General features: G+C 37.2%; 1 protein-coding gene across 6 annotated transcripts in view; it reads right to left on the bottom strand.

Annotated features, from left to right (window-relative positions):
* The window catches only part of PPP1R12A (protein phosphatase 1 regulatory subunit 12A), a 160,112-nt gene extending 139,398 nt beyond the window's left edge, over window positions 1-20,714 (bottom strand). For 3 of the 6 annotated variants that reach the window (XR_004958268.1, XM_036250856.1, XM_036250855.1), the window contains exon 1: window positions 20,265-20,713. Coding sequence is in view for 5 of the 6 variants with exons in the window: in XM_036250856.1 (XP_036106749.1) it covers window positions 20,265-20,501 (237 nt within the window). In the remaining variant the exon portion in view is untranslated. Of the gene's footprint in view, window positions 1-20,264 lie in introns of all 6 variants that reach the window. The other 3 variants (XM_036250853.1, XM_036250854.1, XM_036250857.1) reach the window with 2 other exon arrangements.
* Between the last annotated feature and the right edge of the window lie 207 nt (window positions 20,715-20,921).

Raw genomic sequence — 20,921 nt, 5'->3', positions numbered from 1 at the left:
GCATCTTTGCTCTTGTAAGTGTTTGCGATTTCTGAGAACTTTTATCTAAGCCCCACAATGGCTCCTAAACATGCTGCTTCTTCTAAGTCTTCTGATGAGGAAACTAAGCGCCGGAGGAAGATACTTACCACCCAGGAGAAGGTGAAACTCTTGGATATGATCAAAGATGGCAAGATAATCGTGGAGGTTGCCTGCCATTACAACTTGAATGTGTCTACTGTTCACTCCGTCCGTAAAGATGAAAAGAACATCCGTGCAACGGCTACTGTCTCTTTCAACAAGGAAGCAAAGTGCATTGTGACAAGTCATAATAAATTGATAGTCTGCCCTAGCTGTTTGGATCTGTGACAGCTGTTAAGAAAAACATTCCGCTAGATTCGCTAGTCATCCAGGAGAAGGCGAAGCAGCTCTATCAGCGGTTTACAGTGGATGAACCTCAATCGGGACCCTCAATGTTCATGGATTTCAAGGCGAGCAAGGGTTGGTTCGAGAAGTTCCAGAAGAGGTATCATCTGAAGAATGTCGTTCTCCATGAAGAAGCTGCCTCAGCCTGCAGCAGAGGACTATGTGAACAACACGTTCCAGAAGATCCTTGAGGAGGGGGAGTATCATCCAGAACAGGTGTTTAATATGGACGAAACAGGACTGGTCTGGAAAAGAATGCCTTCCCGGACATTCATTTTCAAGGATGAGGCCAAGGTCTCTGGCTTCAAGGTGTATAAGGATCACGTGACTATCGTTATGTGTGGAAATGCTGAGGCATTTTTGCTCAAGCCTGCCCTTATCTACAAGGCCAAGAACCTAAGAGCTCTGAAGAATAAAAACAAGAACCTGCTGCCGGTGCATTGGATGCACAGCGACAAGGGCTGGCTCACGAAGCAGCTGTCATCGGACTGGTTCCACGAGTGCTTCATCCCCCAAGTCAAGCTGTATCTCGCGGAGAAGGGACTGGAGTTTAATGTCCTTTTCCTCATGGACAATGCTGGAGGTCATGCACAAGACCTATCCTGCAGCAGTGTGCTGATTGAATTCCTTCCTCCCAACACCACTTTGCTGACCCAGCCCATGGATAAGGCGTTATTCGCGTGTTCAAGGCCCTCTACACGCAAAACACCCTGCAGCACCTTGTCGAAGGCATGGACCTTGAGGAGAACCAACCTCTTGCTGAAGGAATGCTGGTGGCAGTATACCATCACGACCTGTCTGAGGAACATCCAGGCCACATTGAAGGACATAAAGACGGAGACCGTGAAGGCCAACTGGAAGATGTTGTGGCCTGAAATTGTCCATGACTACAGAGGATTCACCCCAGAAGATATAAGCAACTCGGCAGTTAGGCTAGCCCAGATGCTGGGAGAAGGTTTCACAGATATGACCCATGATGATGTAGATGAACTGCTGGAGACACATTCAGATCCCTTAACTGACGAGGATCTGGTGGAAATGACTAAGTCTGTGAGTGAGGAGGAGGAAGAGCAGCCAGAGGTTCCTGGGGGTCAGGAGGACAAAGTTGGGTTTACACTTGAGTGTCTCTTGCAAGTTATGAGAACTATTAAGGTAGTACAGGACATGATTGGCGAATGGGACTCACAAATGATGCGTACACTGTGGTTCTGGAATGCATTTGATGGAGCAATAGAACCCTACAAAAGCCTCCTCATGCATATGAAAAGACAGCGCCAGCAACTGCCTATCAAGATGTTCTTCAGCCACACACCCAGACACCCACTGCCTACTCCTAGTACTTCTTCAGCGGAAGAAGACAACGCACCTGCTGAAGATACTGCACCACCTGAAGACTCTCCTACTGAGGTCGTGCCTTCAGAGGAGCAGAAACCTTGCTCTTCTTTGCTGTGCAGTACATCTCTTCATGTTCATCGCTTCATCATTGAACAAGATGCACTACTTTCATAGGTTAGTGGTTGTGTGTAAGAACTGTGTGTGTGTAATTAAATGTACAACAATAATATGATATTTGTAATGTCTAGTATGTCTTATTTTCTCTAATATATTGGGTAATATGAGTGTAATGGTGACTAAAGGGTGTTATTTCATGTCTAGAGGGCTCTAATAACGTTAAAAAACGTATTTAGAAGGTCATAAACAGGTTTTCTATGCTCTGTGAAAATATTCGATTTTTAAATAAAGAATCCTACTTCGCAGAAATTTATTTATCGCAGTAGAGTCTGGAACTGATTAACTGTGATAAATGAGGGCCAACTGTAGAGGACTTCCTGGGCTGCATACAGTTCCTGGTTCTAATTCATTCCAGAATACTAGATTCTATTAGATTATCTCAATAATGTTATAGTGAATTACTTTTTGGGGGCGAGTTCCAATGGCCTTTTCTTACGTAAAAGAAAGAACCTTAACTAATAATATGCAAGAGGTCCTTCAACCATATTTCTACTAATGGTTGGTGTAAGTATGTTGCTTTGAAAATTGGCACCTTTCTTTTTTCAAGTGGCTTAAAAGAAATAGTTAAGCTGATGGTTTAAGGTGGAGTGGCATGGTCTTAGGGCATATGAATAACCGGTAAGTATATGTGTGTAATTAGGTATAAATTTGTTAACAATTCTAGAACACAGTATTGAAATACAGGTTAGTTTTTCTCTGTAGAACTAACTTTCTTATACAATAGCTGTTCCCCTGGCGGGTAATCAAAAGAAGGCTGTAATTGATTAAGAGCTGCTGAAACAGTAGACAAATATCAAACTGTAGAACTAGACACAATTCTACAGATGTGATCTCACAGTATAGAGGAATAAATTTTTTTAAAAAAATCTGTGCTAAGCGCTTATTTAATTTAGCTTTACTCTGAAGTAGTATATTTTAAAATTATTATACTGTTGGCAGACATTGAGCTTGCTGTTAACCTTTCGGTAATTTTTTTCTCTTGTTTGCCAAAGATGATTTCTACCAAGGTGCCCTCAGCAATGTTTTAAAGCAGAATTTTACATTAATAACCCATCGTCTTTTTGAAATCCTCTCTCTACGTATAGTTTATGTACTAAAATGCTGACTAGGATAGGGTCAAGATTAAGAACACAAGGACCACCACATTAGTCTTCCTTTTAGGTTGACACTGAGCGATTAATCAGTAGGCTTACATGTATATAGTGGTTCATCCAGTGGTTAATCCATCTAATCTTGCAAATATTTTTGTCAGACTTTTGTCATATTAACCACAAAGATCTAACAAAAGCCTGTCCAAGTTTTTTACTAAAAATCAAGCTATATTGGGTTTGCAACATTTCCCTCATCTAAATGTACCGATCTTGTAAAAAAAAAGGAAATAAGGATAGATCAATATAACTTGTTTTCAGGAACCTTAAACGAGCATCTAGTGATCAAGAAATTATCTTCTAAAATGATCTGTTTGAAATAATTCCATGTTTGCCCTTTGGAGTAGAAGACCATTTAAAACAAATGTATATATAAATTAAATGTCTTGTCACCAGTTACAGTACTTCCCTTTCTTGCTCCAGTTTATAATTCTCAAGAGCCCTCTTTTCACTATCTTCGAAAATATTTTTACAAAACTCATGTAACTCTGAGCCTCAACATTCTATTCTTAGAGATTTGTAGCCATTTTTCCCAATTCATTATTAAAACAGATATTCATCATTAAATGCTTTTTATATTCATATAAAAAGGGCAAAAGAGCTCAATGTATTAAAATTGCTTTTCTAGATCTTTCCTCTACCTGTCTCCCATCACAGGAATTCTTTAAAATTCTTAAATCCAAATTTTATCTTTTAAATCCCTTTTTCCCTCAAAAACTATTTGCCTTTTGGGAAATTATGCTTATCTTTTCTCTGAATTTTCTGTGCTCTACTTGCCAAAAGCTTCAAAATACATCTAACTAAACCTCTAATTCACTTTTTATTCGTTTTAAAAACTCTCCCAAGGCGTACATCACACTGCCAATCAGTCTTTCCTTATGATATAAAAAGTTGAGAGAAAAGGCAGGCATAATATAGAAATATTAATCATCAATACTAGCTTCCTTGAGTGGCCAAAGACTAAAATTCATTAATTATGTTACTTTTTCTAAATGAATACTTAATACATTTAGGCATTATTCTTCATTTCAGATTCATCTTCATCTTTTTTTTCCTGCTTGTTGTAAGAGATTTAAAAATTGCATAATTCAAACTCTGCTATGTTTCCCTCCCAGAGACACCACTGTTAATAGTTGGGGTAATTTCCCCAGATTTTTTTTTCTACACAATTTTTGCCTCCAAATGGAATCATACCATACATTTTGTCTTGCAACTAGTTTTTTAAAAATATGTTTTTATTGATTTTTTTTTTTTTTTTTAGAGAGAAAGGAAAAGAGAGAGAGAAAGATAAACATCAATTGGCTGCCTCCTGCATGCCCCTCACTGGGGATGGAGCCGGAAACCCAGACATGTGCCCTAACCTGGAATCAAACCAGGACCTCTCAGTCCATGGGACAACGCTCAATCCACTGAGCCACACCAGCTGGACCTTGCAACTAACTTTTTGACATTTAAGTGGTTTCAGAACAATTTATATACTATTAGTCTATTTCACATATAAAACAAGCAAACACATAACCTCTACCCCAAGATTAACTTTAAATGTTAAGGGTAGGTTTTAAGGGGAAAAAGATACCACATTAATTTTGAGTTAAAGCTTATATATATGATAACCATTTCTTGTCTCATTTAGGCTGAAACAAGTCTAATTATGCTTACTCCAAGTCAAAACAACCCAAATAACTTTTCTGTACAACTGCTACTTTTCTCATTAACTGTGCAACTTTAAAAAACTTTAAATTTTCAATAAAGTCACAAATACTCAAAGCAACTCTAGTAATATTTCAAGAAAAGTGATATTAAAATATATTAGGTAAAAGAAAAGTTTCTTAGTTATAACTAATATTTTATCTTTATTTTCCCTGAAAATACCATTTAGTAAATCTAGAAACCAAGGGAAGTTAAAGATTGTTGAATACATTCTTGATCTGTTCAATTCTTAGCAAAATCCAACATGCTCTGAGAAAATGTACTCTTGCCTCTTATTTTAACCTATGACCTTATTTTCACAGTGCATTATTTCAGGCAATAAAAGTCATTTAGATTGTTACTACTACTACTTCTTTAGTCCTCTATAACAGATCTATGCTCCACTCTTCCCCATACTTCTAAAATCACATACTCTGCCCTGTCACACACTATCATAAAAGTAAATTTGGTCATACCTAGGAGTTCTTAATTAATTTTTCTAACTGAAAGGTACATTAAAACAATCACAAAATTTTGCATTATTTTTAAATGTTTCACAAACTCTTAAAAAAAACTAACCATCTTTTAGCCTGTGGTTTTTCTGCAGCCTCATAAATTGTTTTACATTTGGTATTCACACTTCCAGATAACCAAAAAGACCTAAGAAAACAGGCTAAGTCCAAGACAAAACAAAACAAACAAATTAAAAACAAAAAACACCTCCAGACAAGATTTTGATACACTATTTATAAGTAGGTCATCCCTCGTCCATGCTAGCTCAACATCCTGTATATCCTCTAGCATACATTTCACACTTACTTATCATTCAAAAATACTCTGCTCCTGACCTATACAGTAAGCACACCAAGTATTTACTAAATGAATGCATGCTGTGGAAAGCACTGCTATTTACCTAGTAGTCCAAAACAGAAACCAAGAGCAGTGTGAATTGTTGACTCCTATTCCCTCAGGCCAATCCATTTCCAATTGCTACCAATTCTTTTCTTTTTTTTTTTTTTTTATCCTCACTCGAGGACATTTTTCCATTTTTTGTTCAGATATAGTGGGAGGGAGGGAAGGAGGGGAGGGAGGGAGGGAGGGAGAGAGAGAGAGAGAGAGAGAGAGAGAGAGAGAGAGAAACATTGACGTGAAAGGGACACATCGAGTTGCCACTTGAACAACCGACCAGGGCCGGGGACAAACTGCAACCGAGGTACGTGCCCTTAGCAGCAACCGAACCCGGGTCTCTCTGGACCGCAGGCCAGATGCTCTAACCGCTGAGCCAAACCGGCCAGGGCACCAATTCTGTTTCTTAAATATGCCCTGTCCGTCTATTATTTTCCAACTCCACTGCCAGCCACCAACTAGTATCTCTCTTAGGCTACTAAACATCCTAACCTAGTCTCCCTACCTATAGTCTTGTCCTCTTTTCAGTGCCTTCTCAACACAGCAAAGTAATTTTTCTTAAAAAGAAAATTTTGCTTGTTCCATTAAACCTGATTAAAATCTTTCAACAGTTTACTTCCAGCTCTTTGCATATGCTATTCCCTCTCTCTGAAATAGTTTCCTATACCTTTCCCTCCCTTAAAACCTGGGCTAACTTTACTGATCACTCCAGTAAGCATTCCCCCCTCCCCAAATCTAGGTGAGATGTACTTTCATGAACTTCCATAGCACTCTGTACTACTACCATTAAATATCATTACACAGCCCGGCTGGTGTGGCTCAGTGTTCAGACAGAGTGAGAGGGAGAGAGGAAGAGAGAGAGAGAGAGAGAAACATTGATGTGAAAGGGACACATCAAGTGTTTGCCACCCGCACGACCAACCAGGGCCGTGGACAAACTGCAACCCAGGTATGCGCCCAAGAAGTCGCCGGTTCGATTCCCTGTCAGGGCACATGCCCAGGTTGTGGGCCAAATATCCAGTAGGGGGCATGCAGGAGGAGGCCAATCCATGTTCTCTCTCATTGAGGTCTCTCTCTCTCCCCCCCTCATCTTTCCTCTCTCTCTAAAAATCAACAAAGAAAAAATAATATCATTACACATAACTGACATAAATGTATAATTACCTGTGTATCTATCTATGTACCATAGTGCACTGCAAGCTGTATTAGGGCAGGAATAATTTCTTCTTTGCAATCATACTACAGTGATGACTACCAAGCCTATGCTGGGATTTGGGGCAGGCAGAACATAATTACAGACTCTGTCAATGCCTCAATTTTTAGCAGTAAACACTGATCAATAACATAAGTAATTTCATTCTTTAAAAAAAAAAAGCTTACTGACATATAATCCACACATAACCAATTTCAAGTGTACAATTAAAAGTTTTAGTATATTCAGAGTTGTACAATCACTACAATCAATTTTAGAGCATTTTTATCACCCTAAAAAAAGAATGTTATACTTATTAGCAGTCACTCTCAACTTGCCCTCAACACCTCCACCCTTTAAAGAACAACCTATTTTCTGTCTCTATAGATTTGCCTATTCTGAACATTGCATATAAACTGGAATCATACAATATGTGGTCTTTTGTGACTGATCTTCAATTAGCATAATGTCTTCAAGATTCATCTATGTGGCGAAAAGTATCAGTACTTTGTTTCTTTTTATGTAATCCTCATCTAAGGATATGTTTATTGATTTTAGAGAGAGGAAGGGGGGAAGAAGGAGGAGGGAGAAAGAGAGAAACATTGCTGTCAGAGAAAACCATAGATTGGTTGCTTCCCACATGTGCCCTGACTGGAGATCTAGCCCACAACCCAGGTATGTGCCCTGACTGGGAATTGAAACTGCAACCTTTGGTGTACAGGTCGGTGCTCCAACCAACTGAGCCTTCCCGCCAGGGCAGGATTTTGTTTCTTTTTATTGCCCAATAATATTCCACTGACTCCAGTAACAAAATATACCACATTTTATGTATCCATTCATCAACTGATAGACATTTGTGTTGTTTATTCCTTCTGGCTATTATGAACAATGCTGCTATGAACATTAATGTACAGGGTTTCATGGAGATATATGTTTTAATTCTCATAGATGTATTTTCTATATGGTAACTCTATGTTTAACCTTTTGAGGAACTGTCAGACTGTTTTGAAAGTGGATACACCATTTTACATTAATTATCATTACCAGCAGTCTAGGAAGGTTTAATTTCCCCATACCCAGTCAACACTTGGTATTACCTTTGTTTTATTATAGCCATTTAGTGGTTGTAGAGTGGTTACTCATCATGATTTTGATTTGTACTTCCCTGATGGCTAAGTAATTTCATTTTACTGTAAACTCCGTGAGGGTAGTGTTGCTTTAAAATATATCCCCCCAGCACTTAGTAGTATATGGCACAGAGTAGACCTTTAAATGGGTATCTTGGGGTCGTGAACATACAATATACAGATGATGTATTATAGAACTGTACACCAGAAAACTATATAACTTTGTTAAACAATGTCACCCCCAAAAATTTCAATAAAAATTAAAATTAGAAATAAAGAATATCTAAAAGCTAGTATGAATTTGGGAGTATTTCTTTTGCAGCTGTGTATGCAAAAGAAATTATTGACTGTATGTAGGTAGTAAAGAAGAAAACAAGATGATTCTGAGATTTTAGTTTAGTAAAACGAAGAATGAATGATGATGTCAAAAATACAATGTGGACTTTATAAAAAGGAGAACAATTCACATACAAAGAAAACAGTTGAAACTCTAGGAATGAATGAAAAGAAAAAACTGACATGTAACAAAACTTTGAAACATTCTTCTTTAAGAAAGAAAATAGATCAAAAAGAGAAACTGAACAGAGGCATTCAGAGGACAAACAAGAAGGGAGCAGGGCTCAAGACACCTATTAAATTAACTACAATTTAAACCTAACTTTCTCAGGAATGCCTGACATTCTAGATTAAATCCCCTTAATAAAAACTTTCACCTCATCCTATTCTAACATTTTACTAAAATTGTAATTATTTGTTCACACTGCCATTTCCACTAGATTGTATACCACATGCAGGCAGGAACCGATGTTTTTATAGTACAGTAGCAGGTCTACTGTAAATAATAATGTATCTATGTGCTGCACGAATGAGTTAATAACTAACTTAAAAGGATAACAGCATCATATATCTATGTAAAATACTAACACTTTAATGTATTAAAAGCTTAAACAACACAAATTTTATTATTATAACAGACTAACAAAGTAATAAAACAGATTTGTTTATGAGTGATAAGAGAAGAAAGATGACATCATCACATTATGAATGTAACAGATATGTGTTAGCAGGACTTTCAGGGTTAGTCTTCTACACTACTAGATATACTAGAAACTTTACTGAAAATGTATTTTACATTCACAAACATTAAAGCAGCATGTTATTTTGGGTAAAACATATAAAATTGCAGGTAAAATTTCTAAGAACCCTAGCAATACAATGTCATGAGTGAGCAAAGATGTAGACGAGTGATTTTCAACCTTCTCCATCTCACTGCACACATTACTAAAATTCCGCAGCACACCAAAAAGTGTATTGTATTTTTTGCCGATTTCACACACACACACACACACACACACACACAAAGGTATAATTTTGATTCATTCACACTGGATGGCTATTGTTGTGTTGGCTGTTGTCAGTTTTTTATTTGCCCCTGACTAAACAGTCAGGTATTACATGTTTTAAAAAGTCTTGTGGCACATCAGTTGAAAATCGCCGATGTACATATAGTATAATATCCACCATATAAAAAAAAATGGAAATATACTAAATGTTCATCAAACAACTAAGAAAATAAATTTTGGAATGTGCATGTGTACTCGCACACATATAATACACACAATGAAATCAATATTCATTAATAGAGAAATATTTCTAGAAGTGTATACTATGAGAAGCAGATTATAAACCAGAAAATAAAGCCTAAGTATAGAAAATTATATTAGAGAAAGAGATAAAAGAAATTTATCAAAGTTTTAAATGTGGCTACTAAGCCTATATTTTCAGGGATCATTTCTATAGTTTGTTAAATGGAGCTACCTCCAGCCATGAAAATTTGGATAGGATTTAATTTCATTTCTTTTTTTAATATTTCTTGTTGATACTTTAAGTATTTAAATAAATATTTTTATTAATTTTTTGAGCTAAAATACATATAAAACAGTAAACAAACGTGAAAATAAGCCATGTTTAAAAATAAAACAATGATAGGGAAGACAAAAGGAGTAGAAGGCATTCTAGGCTTAATAATTACTCAACACATTTTCATGTACTACAACCTAAGATAAAAACATTGAGAAGATCAGAAATTTAAAGACAATTTACTGTAAAATTATGACTGGAAGAGTTAACTAGCAATAGATATTTTGAAAGAATAAAACCTTGAATATGAGGCAAAGTTTTATGCAGATTTTCCATGTACTTGGAAAGAATATAGAAATTGCTGAAAAAGAAAGGTTTTAATCTTTTTAAGCAAAACTGTACAAATTAACATATCTCTGAGAAAACAGTAGCACTTAATAAAACACAGTGTCATGATCTGTCAAAAACATCATTAAATTCTTTTGTGGAAAATACATCCATTAAAAAAAGACCACATTCAAATCACAAGCTATATAACCTTCACGCAAAAATCTAGAAAACAAATGAAGAGTTACACTAGGTTAATCATAAAGAAACTCCAAAGCATACTCAAGTCCAAACAATGTCAAAAGAGGTAACTAAAATCCAACACGGCCTTTTTATGATCATGCTCCAATTAAGAATAAGCTTTTTAGAAAATATAATCTAATAATGGATAGCATTTATTAACCATGATTTACCTATCCACCAGACTTGTCTCCAAATGACTATCATTTTCAAAATTAAAACACTCTCTTGAAAGAATTTTAAAAATCCAAAAACCCTCAACACTGAAAATATTCAAAAGAATGTTCTGGAGCTGAAGCTCTAAAAGAAGACTTCCAGAAATATTTCAAGCAAAAGTATAAATATTGAAATAAGTTTATTATAACCATCTAAAATAATTTTGAAGGCAAATAAAATGTATATACGTTGTTAGTATGTTTAATACAAAGTAAAGATAATATACTTTCCTACATGGTTAATTTCTAAGAGGGTATCAATTTACACCTCATAAAATTTCTCCTTTGCTCTATGCAAGTATTCAAGAAAATGACACAACTTTCTACAGTCTTATGTTTTTTTTTTGTTAAAGAACATTTTAAACAAAAAGTAATTTCATCTCAAATATGAGTTAATAATCAAGTTAAAGTAATACTTTTTATTCAGTGAAGCTCTCCCTAAAGAATATCTCACTCAATGCACATGATGCATTTAAATAGATTACTAAAAAGGTGACAGCTGAGGAATGCCTTCATTTCTTTCCATGGTTCCTACTGAATGTCATTTCAGAAATGCCTATATGACACATGACAATGTGGAATGTCTCCACCCATGAAAGAACATTCAAGATTCAAGCCGAGCAAGCACACTTAGAGCAGTAACACAGAGCTCAAATTTGTCTTTTTATGGTTAGCCAGCACAACAATGAAAAGATAAACAACCAAAATACTAATAAGGTCAGAAAATACTGACATACAGGAATCCATAGTGAAAATGGTATTTAGGAAAAAAAGTGTGATTAAAATTGTTAGAAAATATGAATTAGTTTCTAATGCCAGTATGCTAGCGATTCCTTTTCTAAACAAACACCCAATGATTTGTTTAAAGAAACTCATTTTTAAAATGTTACATAAACTGAGCAAAATTCTACTTGTACTGGTAATCAGGAATATATTCCATTTCAAAAATAAATATAAAATCCTGCCAAATTTTGACTGTCATCATTTTGTTTTCTATGAACTCAGCTCTTTACAGATTAGTTTATTCCGTGCTCAAAATTTTTTTTTTTTTTTCCATTTATCTTCAGATAGAGTGGGAGGGAAGGGAGAGCGAGAGAGAGAGAGAAACATCAATGTGAAACAGACACATCGACTGGCTGCCACCCACACAACCCCAACCAGAGCCGGGGGATAAACTGCAACCGAAGTATGTGCCCTTAGCGGGAACTGAAACCGGGTCTCGCTGGACCGCTGGCCAACGCTCCAACCGCTGAGCCAAACCAGCCAGGGCCCATGTTCAAATTTTTAAAACCAAATATGTACTATGCACCTGCTAAAAATGGAGTTACCAAAGGAATTTAAAGAAAAATGTATCAACACACCTACTTGAAGGAATTCACTATTTTGTCAGGAGATAAGATACACTAACCAAAGCAGATAGTGTACAAGCATCAAATTTAAACAGTAAGTTAGACCATCACTGTGTGCCCCAGTGGTCAAGCAAGTCCACACTTTGTGCTTTAAGTTGTGCCTTAATATAAACAAACTGCAAAGACATTCCAGAGGAAGATTACATGTGCAAAGTCTTATGGAAATGTAAGTAGGAAGTCAGTGGCACCTAAAGAAAGCTTTCACCAATCTCTTCAGGCAAATTATTTTTTGTTCCTTACTGGGTAATCAGGGACCAAGTGCTTGCACCCTGGCGATCTAGCCTGCCACACTATCTACTCTATCATATCCTACCCAAAAGGAGGAGACAGGAAATAGAGTTATGAAATCTGTTTACCCTCAATTACTCTTTCTACTTGCATTAAAAAGCATCCAGAACATCTGTTGTCACTACAGCAATATTGTAGATTGGTTTGTGAAATCCCGATCCTTTATTTGAACATATTTATATCCTATAATCTTTTGTTGTTAAAATATTATTTGTATCTATGAAATGATGATGATAGAATGTGATCGGGTTGTTTTTAATGCCCAAACATGGCAAAATAAAAATTAGGCTATCTTCTTTTATTAATCAAAAATTTTAAAAACATACTAATGGTCTATGAAATGTAAAATTCTGGGAATCAATTATTTGATGGACAACAAGCAAATCACATTTCAAATGGTGCTCTCACTTACCGGTAAAAAAGAAAAAAAATTCTATTGCCTTTTCTAAGTTAAGATCTGAAATATAATTTTGCTAAAGGCTGAAAAATGATTTTAGGAATGAAATATTCTTATAACTTGAACACTCTTACTAAAAATTGAAATCAAACATGATTAACATTATAGTTTGTTTTACTAATTTAGGAGTTATTTCAAATAATTTTATTAGCATTTCATGCAATGTCTCAAGTCCTAATTATAAATACCAATAATCACTGCACAGAGAATGATAGTGACAAACTTATATCAGTGATATGAGTTTACCTAAAATTTATGTTTTCATTAAAACAATCAAGAATGTGTGTATATAAAGCATTTACTGTGAATGAATATATAAAAATGCCTAAAGCAACAATGTAAACTGTTATTACAATAAAGGAAAATGAAAATGTTTAAAGATTTAACCCTGTGTCCTAAAAACAAACAACTTTTGTTGCTACTGTAACTTCCTTTGAAATTTCCCAAAGCACTTAATCAAATATTCTCCATATAACGGCTAAACACAATATTGGCAGTCCTTAAAATTTAGGACAGATTTTGATGGTACTACTGCATTTCAATTACCATAGAAAGTTCTTAAAAGTGTGGCTAGCTAAAACAAAAGTAAATGAAAAAAAAATTATATATATGTGTGCTTTATTTGATTCTCTGCTTACTAATGGGGGAAACTTCCAACTACTAATCATCAACCATAATGACTGGAAGACTTAAGAATATGTACTTTCTTCTACAGACTTAAGAGATGACATCTAGCATAGTTTGGGCTTTTGGAACCAGACAGAACTTAGTTAGAACCCAGCTCTGCTGTGTATTACCTCAGTAACCTTGATCAAGAGAAAAAGGACATTCTGAGAATTAAATGAGATACTGGTTGCAAGTGTACCTACCATAGGGTTTTACAAATAACAAATCCTCAGCAAAAGTTCACCAGCCAACACAATAAAACACTGCGATAACTCATGGCTACTACATATTTAACCCCAACTTAGAATAAGCACAAAATGACTGTTAGAGATTTTCAACCTTTCAAAGAGGTATACCAAAACTCCAATACTCCATCTTTTCAACATAATTGTTGAAATTCACACTTTGACAAGAAAAGTGAGGTAAAAATGGCAATTTTTTGCAGACAGAGATGCAATGAAAATAGAAACTTTGGGAAGTGTCAAAAAGTAACATGTTACAGCAGTAACAAAAACAGTGTTTTATACCCCCTCCCTAAAGAGTTATATATTAAAAATCATCTAGCTAGATTTTTTTTAAAGTACGAGTACTTTTCTTATGTGAACAGTATTTTGTAAAATATGGTAACAAATGGATGATGAAAAAAAAATTCTCTATTTCATCTAGTACTTCTACCTGGCTACACTAGAAAATGCTCAGTCACAGTTTGCAATCACACTGTAGCTGAAGCAAGTGAAAGATGGTCTTGGTTGTGACACTTCAAAGTCAGACCACAAAACTGCTGCCAGGAAGCACAAAGGCAGTAACTGCAGAGAAGGCATTGTAACAGCAACAGTGTGAGCACTAATGCCCTACCAGCACAACCCATATATGGCTAGGATTGTCCATTTATTTGCAGGAAGTGAGGGGCCAGTATGGGGTTAGAAGTTTTGTTTGTTTAGATGGGGTACTTAAAAAAATGGATTTAGGATAATTTCAATAAAAAATTTTAAGAGCCATCAACTTCAAGTGTTATGGCTTTCTAACAAGAATATTAGGTGGAGAAAATAATTTAAACTACATTCTTTTAAGCACATATTTTAACATTATTTACAAGTGATCTAATAGATTCTTCCAAGATCTTAATATCTCCCATCAAAACCAAAACCAAAAAAAAAAAAAGGGTAAATAATTATAAACTCTTTATTCAGTTTTAAATAGATTTCTCATATATACCAATTACATGATTGCCTAATAAAAGACTCAATATCAGCTGCTTCTAGTTTCTTTTCCTTCTGGTTGGAAAACACTTTAAGTAGCCCTATTAAAATACTTTTAAAAAGAGAGTTACATTTCAGATTACAATCCAGTGAAAACGGACTGGCTCAGAAGATTAAGCACTTAAGAAAAGACTGCACAAAAGTATTCCTTTTACTGACAAGATGGGAGTCACATATTTTTACAAAGAAGTTTCAAATGTCTCCCTTAGAATTTGATAAAATTTGTATTTTGAGCACAAAAAGATTTAATACTAAATGTATCTGAATGGAAAAGTATAGCTTTAGTATTTTAAAATTATAATCACATAGAACATGGATCTAATTCTACTTTGTAGTCTTGTACAGGATAAAGTTCAGACACTTATAAAGAAGGTATCAAATTAATCAATAACTCAACTGAATGTTTTTCTATCACTTAAACAAGATTTAAACAGATTGAGGATTTTTTAATAGGAAAACCGTTAATATTAAGAATTTTTTAAATCTCAAGATAATAATAATAATAATAATAATAATAAACTGTACAGAAGATCTACAACAACGTTTTTCATTTCTTTATAAACATGCAAGTTCTACTATGTGCAGGAACAATATTCTAAGTATCTGGATGTAAAGATGTTGAAGATATATCTTATAACATACAAATAAACTTCATATCTATGACACAAGGCAAAAGAAACAATTAAATAAATCTTTAGTGGGCACCTACTATGTGCCAGGCTCTGGAAATATAAAATGTGACACTGAGCCCTTAGAGTCATCCAGGAAAGACAAACTAACAAACACTATTCAGTAAGAAGTGTTTTAATAGGCAGAACTATAAGGTACAGTGAGCACCTCTGAGGAATGTCTCTCCAGTGCCACAGTATTATATGAATTCAAAAGACAGAAAGATCCTTTCTGGCTGGCAATTGAGTTGAATCCTGAAGAATGATTAAGATTTTGACTAGCAAAGGAGAAGGAGGATACCCTAGTGGCAGAAAAAGTATGACCATGGGCATGGAAATAAAAAAGTAAAGAGTAAAAATTATAACATAATGGAGATATATCAGGTATAAATTAAATAATGAAACACTTTAAATCTGAATTTTAAGAAGTGACACAAAGTGGTTGCATTAAAAGATTAGTCAAGCCCTGGCCGGTTTGGCTCAGCGGTTAGAGCGTCCACCTGCGGTCCGGAGAGACCCGGGTTCAGTTCCAGCTAAGGGCATGTGCCTCGGTTGCAGTTTGTCCCCGGCCCTGGTTGGTCGTGTGGGTGGCAGCCACTCGATGTGTCCCCTTCACATCGATGTTTCCCTCTCTCTCTCTTTCTCTCTCACCCTCCCACTCTATCTGTACAAAAAATGGAAAAATGTCCTCGGGTGAGGATGAAAAAAAAAAGATTAGTCAAATACCAATACAAATGCTGGACTGGACCAGAGATGTGCGGAAAGCAATTAGCTATTACCAAACTCTGGGAATAAAAATAATAAAGGTATGGCCCTGGCTGGTTTGGCTCAGCGGTTAGAGCGTCGACCTGCGGTCCTGAGAGACCTGGGTTCGGTTCCCGCTATGGGCGCGTACCTCGGTTGCAGTTTGTCCCCGGCCCTGGTCGGTCGTGTGGGTGGCAGCCACTCGATGTGTTCCTTTCACATTGATGTTTCATTCTCTCTCTCTCTGTTCCTCTCTCTCCCTCCCACTCTATCTGAACAAAAAAATGGGAAAATGTCCTCGGGTGAGGATAAAAAATAAATAAATAAATAATAAAGGTATGAAGTAGGTTGATAGTGAGAACGGCAAGGAAAAGAATTGATGCAAAGGCAAATGTAAAGACAGATGGGATAAATATAGACAAGGAGATGCGGAAACAATAATTAAAATGTTTAAAGCTTGATCCAGAGATTAATGACATCATTAATAGAAACAGGCATCAATGAGAAGAGTAGACCTGGTGAAGAAAGAAAAGTTTCATTTCAGGTTGAAGTGATAAAAGTAGATTATAAAACTAAGTTACAATTATGAAAATCCATGTTTGAAAAAGACCCTTTGAAGAAATCACTAAGGTAAATGTAAATACAGTACAGTAATTGTTATTCTATCGCAAGAACGATGGACCTCTATTTGTTATAACTTAAAGATATATTTTTAAATATAAAATCATAATATATTGAATAATAAATCAATACACCATCAGTAGAAAATGAGGGATTGGAGCTCTGCAGAAATGTGAGAAATGGAAACTGACTTAGAAGTCACTGGCACAGAGGAAGTACATACAATTTTTAGGTAAAAAACAAAAGGCTAAACTAAAAATTAGTGAAGAAATCTCAGTCTTGAATTTTATGCACACCAATATTAGTAAGAATCAGCAATAAAACGTTCAATAAAAATTCTATTATTACTCTCCTAAAATCTTTATAAAGATCACATTAAGTGTAAAACTAACAGGTAGTTATAAAAACAGAGCTGATTATCGCCCACTGTAGAAATGAAAATCTACTCTAGACCTCAGTTCTAGAAAAATCAGATGTTTACATCATAATCTCCATATGGTTTTCTATATGGGGAGTGGGCTATTCTAGAGACCAAGTTAGGAAATTTGACAAGAAACCCTGCTTTTTTCCCCTATATGCATGACATATTTCTTTCTTTTAAAAACTGATTTTAGAGAGTGAAAGAAGCAGGGGCGGGGGGGGGGGGGGCAGAGAGAGACACTGATGTGAGAGAGAGACATGGATCAGTTAGTTGCCTCCAGTAGCGCTGGGATCAAACCTGCAAGCTATGTATGTGTCCTGACAGGGAATCGAACCCACAACCTTCTGCTGCAGGGGAAGACGCTCCAACCAACTGAGCCACACCGTCCAGGGCTGCATGACATATTTGTATACAAAAAGAATAGCCAAAAAATTATTATTTTTTGTAACTTCTGATGAGAGCACATTTAACGAATAATAAAATTTTAAATATAAGCTGCTTATATTAAAAAATGAAAATAAAATGTTAAATTAAAAAGTGTATTATGTGTGTTGTTAAGTCCCTAAAACTTTTCTCCTGACAGTGAAATTTAGGACACTTGATCAGAACCAAAAAAGTAAATGAATATTCCAAAACACTAAGCAATAATTAATCTAGTAAAAACATTTTAAGTATTCTATGATCTTTTGAGAGGCTAAAAAAAATTCAAGGACTATTAAACAAATCAGTGAAATCAGTGGGTCAGCTTTAGGTTTTATAATTTAGGTGTTTAAAACAAGCAGCATTCAAGAGATTCCTTAAAAGCTTAACATTTTCTTGCATTTCTTTTATTTGAATGAGTTTTATTTATCACCTTTCACTATCTGTTGTCCTGAATTTGCCCCAGGCAACCTCCTTGTACCCACAATCACAATGGGGGAAAACATACACGAGTTAATAAAGGAGAAATGAGAGTGGAGAAGAGGTAATAAAAATGTTAATGCCTGATATTTTAAAGATTTTGGCTTCGCTGATTTAAGGAATGTGCAGATAATTCAAAACCAAAAGTTATGCAAATGATTATGCATAATAAACCTAGAAAACGTCTGCTTAAGTGCTTATCAGTTCAAACTAAATACCCAAAAAAGACTACACCTATATAATGCCAAACTAACCCCTGAATTCAGTTATTCAAGAAGACAGTGGTAAGTCTGATCATTCTTGCAACATGTCCAAATTGAGAGGAAATTTTAAAAACAGAAACCTTTAAGAGGCCTGTTACATGATTTTTCTCAGCCTTCCTCAGCCAATAAATATTAGAAATTTTCCACAAATTGCATTCCTCCACAACAGTAGTAACTTCACATTTCTATTTAACTATTTTAATAAAATATTTTGATGTAAAACCATTACCCAACTGTATCCTGACTTCCGGCATACAATAACTGTCTTTCAGAATCAATTCCACATTAAAATGTATAAATCACACTTGAAAGAAACTTGAAGATTCATTTTATGTAATTACATTATCATTTTAATGCCAAACTTACTTTCACTCTCAACACCATGTTTTTAGAATTTAAAGTTAAGCTATGCTTTAAAATAAACTTCAGCCAAATAAAAAAGCTTCATATACATTACAGACTCTGAATTAATAACAGAGAAAGTTCTAAAGACCGTATTTTTACAGGATGCCACACTCTGAATTCCAGATTTGTCCTGCAATTTGTCAGTCATTTCAGTTCATCCAGTCAACTTTGTAAACAAAGGCTATAAGCCAAGTTTGATATGAGAATTCAATTAAAACTTAAAGCAATCGTCCTTCATTAAACAGGAAGAAGTAAAAGGAAAAATGCCACCACACACCTCTCTGTGAAAAAGGCAGTAAGGTAATATGCATAAGATATAAAGGCTTAACTTTAACCTCCCAAACAAGTTTTTGTTACAGTATTAAACAAAATAAAGCTACAATTTTCCACATATAACTAGGGCAACTTTGAGATACTGTACAAGTCTTTTCAATGTAAGGGGAAGCTTTACTCTAAATTCGTTTTCTAGTAACTCCCAAGTTACCCGCTAAGAAAATGGAAAGAGTCTATGTCTTGTCATCTGTTACCGTCACTAAAAATGCTTTTTATGCAGAACTCTACGTGGTTGTGTTGCTTTTGGCCTGTTAAAGGCAAAGGAACATTATCTCTGGATTGCCAATAGTTTCTCCTTATTTGGCTAACATTGAGAGATCCCAATCAGACTACTATAAAACTTTAACATGCACAAAGCATCCATTTTGAGAAAAGTTTGTGACCAGCTTACCACCCCCACAAGAAAAATCAAAGCCTGCTAACTGGCTTTGAAAGGAGTGTCGGTGTTTGTTCTTCTCTTTCTGAGCCCCATGCATACCCCAGGACCTGGGGCTCCGGGATCTCTGACACTGCGGCAAACTTCATTCAACACGTTCGGGTCCCGCGGAGGTAGGAAGGCCCTGGTAAACGCTTCCCTACCCCGTCCCCTCCCTTTCAGCCGGTACAGATCAGCTAATTACACCCCGTTTTCCCCTCCCCAGTGACCAAGAGTAATAAAGGAGAAAACAGGAAATCGTCCGCTCAAGGCTCTAGGCTTAGGGCTCTTGATTACTATCAGCATTACCATCATCATCATCATCATCATCATCTGTAATCAAGTCCTACAAACTACAACAAATCCACTGCCCCTATAAGCCAAAGACGTCCAACTGCCCAAGTGTCCCTAATGCCCCTCGTTGGTCGTTTTCTTCAGCATCTCCCGTCCTCCAAGTATGTTACTGACATCGGGCCCCAAGCACAACCACACTACACCCATCCCTCCCGGTCTCGATCCCAAATCCCAGACACGCGTCCACACCTGGCCCTGCGGGCCAAACCGACCACAGTCCCTTTTCCCCTCTGCCCCGGAAATCGGCCGGTTCCCAACTCCACCACAACTGGTCTGAAGGGGCCTCCAGCCCAGCGCCGTCCCTCCACCATCCCTCCCTCCCTCCGCCTTCCCTCGCGGGGAGCCGCTCCGGGCTCCAGGAGGCCCCGAGCGGAGCGGAGGCCTCGGCGGGAGAGCGGAGGACCTGCAGGGTCAGAGAACCGGCGGCGGGGCGCACAGACCTGGTGCAGGGCAGTGAGTCCGTCCACATTGGCGTAATTGATGTCGGCGCCGCGATGCAGCAGCTTGAGGACCTCGTCCGTGTCGCCGCTGGAACAAGCAGCCAGGAAGACGGCGCCATCGTCGAACTTCACCTTGGTCTTCTGGCGCTTCACCACGGGAGGCTCGAGGTCCGTCTCGGAGCCGATCCAGCGCTTCAGCTGCTCGTTCCGCTTCTGCTTCGCGTCCGCCATCTTCATCCCCTCTCCTGCCGCCGGGTCTTCTTATCGCGAGGGGGAGGCGGAGAGGGAAGAGAGGGGAGGCAGGGGGTGTGTGGCTGTTTCTATGAGTGCGGGCCAGAGGAGGGCTGGGAACCGGGAGGAGACGCTCGAGACTTCCAGTATCCCACAGAGCACTGGGGCGGCGCGCCCGGCCGAGCGGACCTCCCTTTCTATCACAGAAGCCCTCCCGCCCCCGGCCGGCCACCCGTCACCGGCGGCCAATCTAACGTAACTTCGCGAGATCCGGGCAGGGAGGCGCCCTTCGGTCAGGGCGCATGCGCCCTAGGCCCGCGCCCGCCCCAGGAAGAGCGTTCCCGCGAACTGCGGCGGGGGCGGACCGGCCACCGGAGGGAAGCGGGTGTGGTCCAGACCGCCCGGGCTGCCGGGGCTGGGACCAAC

Source organism: Molossus molossus, unplaced genomic scaffold (assembly GCF_014108415.1).
Source record: "Molossus molossus isolate mMolMol1 unplaced genomic scaffold, mMolMol1.p scaffold_m16_p_10, whole genome shotgun sequence".
In the NCBI taxonomy this organism is placed as follows: Eukaryota; Metazoa; Chordata; class Mammalia; order Chiroptera; family Molossidae; genus Molossus; species Molossus molossus.
Note: the sequence above shows the minus strand (reverse complement) of the source record. Positions and strands in the feature narration are given on the sequence as shown.